General features: G+C 37.2%; 1 protein-coding gene across 1 annotated transcript in view; it reads left to right on the forward strand.

The window, feature by feature from the left end:
* Nucleotides 1-1,829: 1,829 nt before the first annotated feature.
* NRK (Nik related kinase) overlaps nucleotides 1,830-10,711 on the forward strand; it is a gene marked incomplete at its 5' end in the record, with an annotated part of 69,163 nt that continues 60,281 nt past the window's right edge. Inside the window, 3 exons of the mRNA XM_077776190.1 lie at nucleotides 1,830-1,959; nucleotides 2,078-2,219; nucleotides 4,247-4,318. Of these exons, the coding sequence (XP_077632316.1) occupies nucleotides 1,830-1,959; nucleotides 2,078-2,219; nucleotides 4,247-4,318 (344 nt within the window). The remainder of the gene's footprint in view (nucleotides 1,960-2,077; nucleotides 2,220-4,246; nucleotides 4,319-10,711) is intronic.

The following is a 10,711-nucleotide window of genomic DNA, read 5'->3' on the forward strand; positions in this document are numbered from 1 at the left end:
TTCTGGCCTGCCAAGTTTCAGTAGATAGGTCTGTCACCACTCTGCCACTCCCTTTGTATGTGAGGGCCCTTCCCTTTGTATGATAGGGCCCTTTTCTCCCTAGCTGCTTTCAAAATTATCTCTTTTTCCTTATTTTTTGCCAGTTTCACTATGATATGTCGTGCAGAAGATTGATTCAAGTTAATTCTGAGGGGAGTTCTCTGTGCCTCTTGAATTTCAACATCTACTTCCCTCTCCAGGTTGGGGAAGTTCTCTGCTATAATTTGTTCCAGGACTCCTTCAGCACCTTTCCCTCTCTCTTCCTCTTCTGGGTTTCCTATGATTCAGATATAATTCCGTTTGATTGTATCGCTTAGCTCTCAAACTCTTCTTTCATGTTCCTGGATCAATTTATGTCTTTTTTTCTCAGTTTCTTCTTTTTCTATAATTGTCTCCTAAATCACTTATTCTCTTTTCTGCGTCTTCAATCTGTGCATTGGACGCCTCCAATTTATTATGTATCTCATTTATCACATTTTTAAATTCATCATAACTATTTTTAAGCTCTATGTTGTTTGTAGCCATAGTTTCTTTGATGTCCTCTATGGTTTTTTCAAGCCCAGCGATTAATTTTATTATTGCTCTAAATTCTTGTTCAGTTATGTTGCTTATATCTGTTTTGAGCAGTTCTGTAGCTGTCAATTCTTCCTGGAATTTCTTTGGAGGAGAGCTCTTTGGTTTCGTCATTTTGATTAGCTTTCTATCTCTTGTTACTTTTAAAAGCTTGTTATGCTCTCTGCACCAGTGAGCGCTGCTGCACCAAAGAAGGCTCTTTGACTGTCCAGGGCCTTTCTGTTCAGAAAGCGTTCTTTGAATGATATCTCTAGGTCTCTCTTTTTGAGACCTTGGTTATTTTATTTTCCTACTCGTAGTGGTATTTGGGACTCTCCACCATGTGTACTCTGGCTTGTTTCTTGAGGTAGCCCTGGAGAAGGAAACAGACAGACAAACACACAGGGAACAAAGGCACACAAACACACAGAAAAATACAACAAACACGGAAACCAAAGGGAAAACGAAACAGTATAGAGAAAAGAGGGAGGAGGGAAGGCAAATAATAAAAAAGAAAAGTACATAAAAAAGAAAAAATGAAGAAAAGGAAAGGAAAAAAGAAGAAACCCAACAGACAAAGAACAGTTTAAAGCATATAACCGGGTTTCCCAGCTACAAATAAATAGCCGGGTGTTTGCAATGCTGGTTGAAGAGCATAAAGAAAGAAATGACAGGGAGGGGATGAGGCGAAATTGGAAATGAAATGAGCAGGCAGAAGGAATAAGAAGTTTTTTTCAAAGAGCAAAAGAGTGGAATATGGTTGTTGAAGAGGAGAAAGAAATGACGACGGTGTTATCCAAAGAAACTATATAGTCTGATTACTACAGAGAGAAAAAGATGAAAAGGTAGGTATGTGTAGAATTTACATCTAGAGAATGGATTAAATGTGACTGTTTAAGCAAGTCAGTGACCAGAATTGATCTTGCCCCAGCTCCGGTTAAAAAATAAATAAATAAATAAATAAATAAAAAGGAGGAGGGCACATCTCAAGCAGGGATGGGTGTGGTTTGATCCAATGCATCCCACGGGAGTCCTGCCTTGGCGGTTGTCAGGAGAAGAGTGGCGGCGCTCCAGTCCCTTCTTGAACCAAGCGCTGCAACTTACTTTTTTGGGTGTGTAAACTCCCTGTGCCGGGGGCACAGCCAAGGTGGGCCGTGGTCTATATCCCAGGCCAGGCCTCGTTTCCAGATCTCAGTCCGCTTGCCCCACTGAAATTGCTGGAAACACAAACTCCGCAGGTGATCCCCTCAGGCAGCCCCAAGCCTCTTGCCTTCCCCCTGGGGATGAAGCCAGAAGCCCCTGCTCCCATCTCCTCCAGGTCGGGTTGGCGAGCGAGGAACAGTTTCATCCGGGGGTTGACTGGGAGGAGTGCGTCCCGCCCAGGGTCAGCTGGAGAGCAGGAAACTGGGTCCCTCTGTGTCTCATCGCCCAAAACACGAGCTTGTGGGCAAATCTCCCAGTTTTAAGCCCTTCGCCTCCCCTCTAGGGATCCAGCCAAGCTAGAAGCACAAAGGCACCACCACTGCGCCTCCCCTCCAGGTCAAGCTGGCGTGCAGGGAGCAATTTCCCCGGGGGTCTCCTGGGAAGAGTGCGTCCCGCCTCGGGTCAACTGGAGAGCAGGAAACTGGGTCCCTCTCTGTCCCGAGCAGAGGTTTTTCCGTTCCCCAGCGACAGGGACAGTGTCTTGAGCAGTTTTGGCCACTCTCTTCCCCCTCTAAACTCCCCACAGAAGGAATGGCCCCCGTCCCTCTGTGTTTCTGGTCCTGGACCGATTTTATCTTCCCCAGTTCGCACTCACGCTAGAAGGTTTTCTCAGCGGACTCTGTCTCCATTTCCTCCCAAACTCCTGGATTCTGTAAGGGTTCCTATGGCTTCAGGCCTTCTCCGTGCGAGATATGAGAGCTAATGCAATGTACGGAGTTCCCTACTTCTCCACCATCTTGCCCCCTCGATTAACTCATTGGTTCTTAAGACTGAGGGCATACCACAGTCATTGGAATATTTATGATCACTCTTACCTGTGATCATTATGGAAAAACCTGGTTATTGTATAAGAAGGTCCAGTGGAAAGATACATCTGCATAATACCACATAATCAGTTGAAAAAATGTTGAGTATTAAGAGCTCCTTTTCCCCTATCTTTTTTTAAATTTTTTAATTGTTTATTTATTATTGTGAGAAAGAGAGAGACAGAGTGTGAGTGGGTGAGAGGCAGAGAAAGAGGGAGACACAGAATGTGAAGCAGGCTCCAGGCTCTGAGCTGTCAGCACAGAGCCTGATGTGGGGCTCGAACTCACAAGCTGTGAGATCCTGACCTGAGCCAAAGTCGGTCGCTTAACTGACTGAGCCACCCAGGCATCCCATCCTTTTCCCCTATCTTCAATATGAAATTTACTTTCCATATACATGCTCTTGTGCCATGTAAACCTAGACTACATATCCTAAGAAAGCAGTACCTTCAAATGGCCAATTATGTCCACTATTTAGTACAAACAAAAAAAGCAAAACTACTCCATGAACTTGCTTTATTTTTCAAGTGAGCTGGTTGGAGTTTCTTTAAAATTTTCATAATTTGATTTTTATGCTCTCTATATAGTACCTGATATTTCATCTCTATGGAATAGACTATATTATATAATAGGCTGATATGTTTTAAGTTAATTAATTAATTTAAAAATTTTAATTCCANTTTTCCCTGTCCAATCTTTCCTTTTGAAAATTGAGGCCATTAGATTCTCAATAACAGGTAGAAGGAAAGAACTTATTAGAGATGCACCTTTTTCAGACATTTTCTGACAGATGAGCAAGAGAGACAGTTTAATTGGCACTGTTCCTGCTAACATTCATAAAGTTGTGTCATGGTTCATAACATATTGTCTTAGAATTTGCTAAGCACTGATTCCTGTCTTCTTTCTTTAGCATGAGTGCCTCACTTTCTCAAGATAGTATTAGCATGAACATAGCAAAGGTCAAAAAATTCTCACTTCACTATACCCTACAGAAAAATTCTCAAGTGTTATGTTTGAAAAACAATAATATTCACTGAACTGTTGTCAATGCCATAAACTGTTCTTTTCCTATTTGTGCAGGGAGTGAATTGCTGAAACTATTTAAAGAGTTGCATTCTTTTTATTTTGCCAGTAAATGTCAAATGTTGCAAACCAATGTGAATTTTAAGGGATTTTGAGGTTTTGTGGATTTATTTTGCCCTACAAACCATAGCTTCCAAATAATCAACCTAGTACATTTTGAGTGAGACTTTCTAACATACTTATTTCCTTGTTTTGACATGAGAGACCTTTGACCAACATTTAATCTACATTTTAGATACTCTAACTTTTAAAATATTTAAAAGTCATGTTCAGCCCATAGATAGTTTCAATTACTGTGTTTTTTAAGGAGGAATAACACATTACTAACATCAAATCATAATTTTTCCATTAATATGGAGGTTAAATCTATTAGTATGCATTTGGTGACAAGTTTCTGTATATATAAGAATCAGATTTTTAAAGTAAAATTATTAGTAAAAATTGAGAAAGGAATATACTATGTTACTCTTCCATATAATGTCAAAATAACACAGAGAATTTAATAATAAAACATTTTTAAAGTATATCAGTGGGTCTAATAATATTTGGTCTTGGTTTTGCAGACCCCTTTACCTGAAATAGGAAGACGAGTGAGAGTGAATAAATATCAAAAGTCTGTTGGATGGAGATACAGTGTGAGTACTGAAAGTCCCCTTTAGCTCCTAAGTTGTCATTCCTTTAATTTTCACCTTTAAACTAACTCTTGTATCATTATGTTTAGAAGTCCATAACTAAAAGATTCTTGCCTGGAAGTAATAACTTATTATCTTTTAACACATTCACATACATTCATTCATTATATTTGAACACTAACATCGTCAGAAATCAGGGGCTAGAAGAAATGGTTCCCTAAACAGGTAAGTGTTGAAAGCAGGTGAAGGATTAATTATATCTACAGAGCAGAGAGCCCTCTAGCTGAGTAGCAACAAAGGAGATGATGAAACCAAGAGTAGATTTTGCTTTAAATTGGCCTCGGCAAGGTATTTTTTATACCTTTTACGTGGTATTCCAGACTGAATGGCTATTCCTCTAGTATGATTCTAAGAGACATTGCTACTGTATATGAGTTAAATGAAGACTACCTTTTTTTAATTATTATTGTAAGAATAATAGCAGACAGAAAACCACAGGATATCCAAGGTAAAAGTCTTCAGATATCTGGCACAGTACTTGAATACATAAAGAAGTTAAAGTGCTTTCTACTTGAAGCTCTTTAATTTCCTTACAAAACACTCTCTATGAATCTNAGAAATAAAAACATTTTTAAAAAGTTTAAAATAAAAGAAAATGCATCTACAGTAGATGCTGGTGATCTTACAAAATATTCTGTGAGAGCCTAAAAGCAGAATTCCTGCTCTTAGCAATTTTTCGTACTTTCCTCCTCAGCTACCTGGTATTCAAATATTTTCAACCTTTTGTGTCTTAATAAATATGCTTTCAGGATTTAAGATAACTTCATTATCTCAATCACATTCAGAGAAAGTTTGTATTTATGTTAGAAAGGTATTGGTAAACAGCTACATGATTGATCTAGTAAGTACCAGACTCCTGTTTTGTTTACAGTGTATCTCAGGAGTCGGAGTCAAAGCCTATCCAAATGAAACAGTTAGTGCTGATTAATAACACACTTTGGTAGATCAAGAAGCTTCAAAGTGTAAGGTATGAAAAATATAATTGTCTAATTGTGGTTTCATCACACAGTTATGTTAATAAGGGCCTTTAAACATCTTCCCCAAACCCTCTCTGGTATTCTTTTCACAGGGAAAAATATTTTGGTTCTAGAATTGGGTGAAATTATAATGAAAGTTGTGGTATCCTTGAGCTGCCTCTTTCTAACAAAAATTAGGATATTCAGGCCACTCTGGGATCAACTGACCCTGAGCCAGGAAATGCTATGACATCATATTACAGGGATATGTGTGAAAATTTTAAATTACCTACTTGGCCTGATGGATATAATGTACGTATGTGTTTCTCACAAGCTCAACTTCCTGTTAATTGAGAATGGCAAACACACTAACACTTTCCGAACATATCTGATCTTGGTTTATTGGTTTTGGGGGAGTTTACGTTTATGTGGTAAACTCACTCTTAAAAGTTTTTCTAGTTAGGAACTTTGAACTCTATGACTATATATTTTAGTAAGAAAATAACTTCTAGCTGATCAGCCAGTTAGTATCTCTAAATCATCTTGAATCCTTTGGCATAAGAAGTTTGTGACTTGCACACACATCTCTTTGAGTCAGGAGTTTATGGAATTAGCAATAATGTGGAAGTCCAGACACATGAATCTAAATCCCAATCTACCACTAAACAGCTAATACTTGGTAAATGGGTCTTACTTTTCTAGGCCTCAGATTCCTCATAAGTAAAAGGGTACCAGAATATTTGGCCTACTTATAAACAGAGTTTAAAATATGGTCAAATGCAGCTGTATAGCTGCCTTGAGCCCAGCCATTCTACTATTCTTGCTTGTGGACATGACCTTTCTAACTCGGAAAGAAAAAAATGCTCTTTGATGATCAAACTACCAAACAAGTTAAAGGACTCAGTCTGGTCCCTGCTTTTTTTTTTACATGTTCTTTGTGTTCTTACCCTTACACCATCATCTCATTCCTATTTATTACACTCTTTATGAATTCATATTCCTTTCAACACAATGGTGGTAGCTTTCTAGGAACTGAGAATACCCATGTACATACAGAATTGCTAGACCTTGGGGTGCCTGGGTGGCTCAGTTGATTAAGCGTCCGACTTCGGCTCAGGTCATGATCTCACGGTTCATGGGTTCGAGCCCCGCGTTGGGCTCTGTGCTGACAGCTAGCTCAGAGCCTGGAGTCTGCTTCAGATTCTGTGTCTCCCTCTCTCTCTGACCCTCCCCTGCTGATTCTGTCTCTCCCTCTCTCTCAGAAATAAATAAAACATTAAAAAAGGAATTGCTAGATCCTGAGGTTTTATTTATACGATGGCAGATGTTGTTACCATTTCAAAGGACAGCCACATCAGAGGGAAAGCAGAAAGCTCAAGGGTCCTACATGACAAGAATAAAAGTCATAAGGATCGACTTTTAGCTTTGTAAAAAAAAAAATAGGTTAGGGGAATTCAAAGGGAACTTATTAACTGAGCTTCCTTGGGAGGCTGGGATGACACTGGAATCTGGACTTCTATATGATTTCCATGCTACAAGTTAATTGTTTTATTCATTTCTGTCTTTATGACACAATAAATACAAAGACAGAATCTGTCATTGAGTTTCCATTTGGAGAAACCAGGCCTCATCTACTTCCCCCAAAGGCAAATAGGTGTCTAGATATTTTTCTAATTGTTGAGTATTTATGGGTAAATCCACTGGAAAATCCCAGAGAAATGGTAAAGAATGTTCTGCAGCTGCTAGCCATTTCTCTGAGATTTCAAACATTTTACAAGATATATTATGAATACTTGGGGACATTTCAGAACCTAGTACATTGCCTTATATTTATTTTATAACTATTTTTAAAGTCTAATTACACTATAGCTAAAAATTTAAAAAATTGCTCATCTTTCCTACTAGATCTGCGAGAACAAGCTAAGAAGGAAAATGATAACTGACTAGATATATTCAGCTACCTATTAATTTCAGCTAAAATATTTATTTTTCCCTACCCCCAGTCATCAAGCCAAGGTAATTGAAGGAAATTCTGGGGAGAATTAAAGATAGAGGTTAATTCCTTATTTTCTTTTCATGCCAGTCGGCCTTTTCTGACTCATTGCCCCAAAGAAGTCACAGGTATCCTTTTTCACTGGATTTCAGAATACGAGCTCAACTGTATTATTCATTTAAAAGTCTTCTTTTCGATTTTTAATTTTTTGAGGAACCTCCATACTGTTTTCCACCATGGCTATACCAACTTGAATTCCTGCCAACAGTGTGTGAGGGTTACTTTTTCTCCATATTCTTGACAACACTTGTATCTTGCCTTTTTAATTTTAGCCATTCTACTGGATGAAATAAGCCGTACTGAGAAAGACAAATATCATATGATTTCACTCATGTGGAATCTAAAAAAGGAAATAAATAAACAAAAATCAGAGTCAGACTTAGAAATACAGATAATAAAGTGATGGTTGCCAGGGGGAGGAAGTGGGGTAAAATGGATGAAGGGTACTCAGAGATACCAACCTCCAGTTATGGATGAGTCAGTCATAGAGATGAAAAAAGTACAGAATTAAGGAATATACTCAATGGCATTGTAATAGTGTTATATGGTGACAGATGGTAGCTACACTTGTGCTGAACATAGCATAACATATAGAGAAATTGATTCGCTATGTTATACACCTGAAACTAATGCAATATTGTGTACCAACTATACTCAAAACATTATTTAAAAAATTCATTTACAGGGGCGCCTGGGTGGCTTAGTCGGTTAAGCGTCCGACTTTCGCTTAGGTCATGTTCTCGCGGTTNTTTACACTTTTTGGTTAAAAAAAAGTATTTATATACTACAGCATGTATTTATTTTGCACAATAAGAGTACTCTTGAAAAAGTTATTATAAATGGAACTTTTAGAGATGCAGTAAGAGAGTTTTTTTATTTACAATCAAATGAAACTTAGAGCTAGTAGGAATTAAAAGGACCCAGGTAGTGAATCCATTTTTCAAGTGTGAGATCACTACCTGAACCATTTCATATCACCCTCAACTTCATTATACACTATCCTGTATTCATCAATGGTTATGTCACTCATGTATGTGAATCATATTTCATTGTATGTAAGTTCCTTTAAATTAGGAATATTATATCCAAATGCATAAACCGACAATATGCTTACTGGAAACTCCCAACTATTTAAGTTACATTTTTTAAGTTAATAGTTTAAGATATTTGTCTCCAATGCATTGCATCTGTATACATATAAAGTGTGATGATTTTTAAATTATTGAGAAGCAAAGAGCTATTTTTATATTGGCTAAGAATAGTTACAGATAGATTATGGAAGCTACTTGGTTGTCATCGTACAAGGGAATAGCTGAATCTTAGGGAGAAAGAATAGCTTCCCATTTCACTCCACTTTAAAAACGTGATGGAAGTAAAAGCTGATGTTGTAGATTAGGGTAAAAAGTGGAGAAAGGTGTACAGTTCTGATAACAATAATGCAAATGAGATGATGAAGTAACAAAGATACTGTATGATAATACCTTGCATTTATAGCATTCCTCTTTCAAGAACTTCAAAGTTTAAATATATTATCCCATTTGCTTCCACTAATGTTCCATGGAGATAGGTAATGGCTGCCAACTTCCATGAGATTTCTGAGGATAAATTCAATCTTGGGAAGATTAAGTGAATTTCCAACTTTTAGCTATTTGTTCTAAAACTCATGTGTCCTTATGCCCAGTGTAGATGCCCTTTTCTGATGACATCATACTCTCTTCTACTAGAAATAGCTCTTAAAATTATGTATCCTACCTTGGTGATCCCATTCAAAAAGACAGCTTCAGTTATCACTATAGAGATAATCCTCAAAAACAATACCTTCAGCCCTGACTTGTCTATTGAGTGGCAGACTCATATTTTTATTCTATGTAATTCTATGCATCCATAAAAAGGAAATGCATTTAGGCTTATTGATGTAGAAACATGTGCTCTGGGTATTGAATAAGATATGCAAGTTGCAGAGTAGTGAGATATATATATTCTGGAGGAATGAAAATGTCTGGAGGAATATACATTCACCTGTTACCACTGGTAGAAAGAATGTTCAGTGAGTGTGGAGTACTAACATATTTTATTTCATATGTATAAATACATTTTATCCATATGTATCACTGTTGTGGTTACGAAAATAAGTGACTTTAAGTATATCTTTTTAAAAGATTAGCACAGATGAAACCAGTACCTTTGAAATGCAGTGAGTCAAAGGGGTACTTGGGTGGCTCAATTGGTTAAACATCCAACTCTTGATTTCAGCTCAGGTCATGATCTCACAGTGAATTCAAGCCTCACTTCATGCTCTGTGCTGAGAGTGTGGATCCTGCTTGCGATTCTTTCTCTCTCAAAAATAAATAAACATTTAAAAAATACAGTAAGTCACAAACCAAGTCGGTATGGTTATAAGCATAAGGATAGACATATGTATCAGTGGAATAGGACTATTTCCATATACCTATAGTCAACTGATTTTTGACAAGATTGCAAAGACAATACATGTGGAAAAATAGTCTTTTCAACAAATGATGCTGAGATAAGTAGATATCCATATGTAAAAGAATTATCTTAGACCACTACTTTACTTGAAAATTAACTCAGGGTCACCTGGGTGGCACAGTAGGTTGAGCAATTGACTTCACTCAGGTCATGATCTCACAGACTGTGAGTTTGAGCCCTGCATCAGGCTCAGTGCTGACAGCTCAGAGCCTGGATCCTGCTTTGGATTCTGTGTCTCCCTCTCTCTCTGCTCCTCCCCTGCTCATGTTCTGTCTCTCTTCTTCAAAAATAAACATTAAAAATTTTTTGAGAATTAACTCAAAATGATCATAGACCTAAATGTGAGAACTAAAACTATAAAATGCTTATTATAAGAAAACATTGGGATAAATCTTCATGACCTTGGATTTAGCAATGGATTCTTAGATATGACATCAAAAGTATAAACCATAAAATAAGAAATCAATAAATCAGACTTTATTAAAATTAAAATTTTTATTTCTCAAAGAACACTATTAAGATGCTGAAAAGGCAACCCACAGAATGGGAGAAAATGTTTGTAAATCACATACCTTATAAAGTACTTGGGTCTAGGATATATAAATAAACCTTACAATTCAATAATGAAAAGACAAATAACATAATTAGAGAACAGGAGCAAAGATTTTCAACTAGACATTCCTCTGAAGATCATATACAAGTGGCCAATGAGCACATGAGCAGATCATTAATATGATCAATCATCAGAAAATTGCAAGTCAAAACCACAATGAGATACCACCTGACACCCACTAGGATGGTTATAATAATAAAAAAGAAAATTATAAGTGTTGATGC

Source organism: Crocuta crocuta, unplaced genomic scaffold (assembly GCF_008692635.1).
Source record: "Crocuta crocuta isolate KB4526 unplaced genomic scaffold, BGI_CrCroc_1.0 scaffold1027, whole genome shotgun sequence".
Classification (NCBI taxonomy): Eukaryota; Metazoa; Chordata; class Mammalia; order Carnivora; family Hyaenidae; genus Crocuta; species Crocuta crocuta.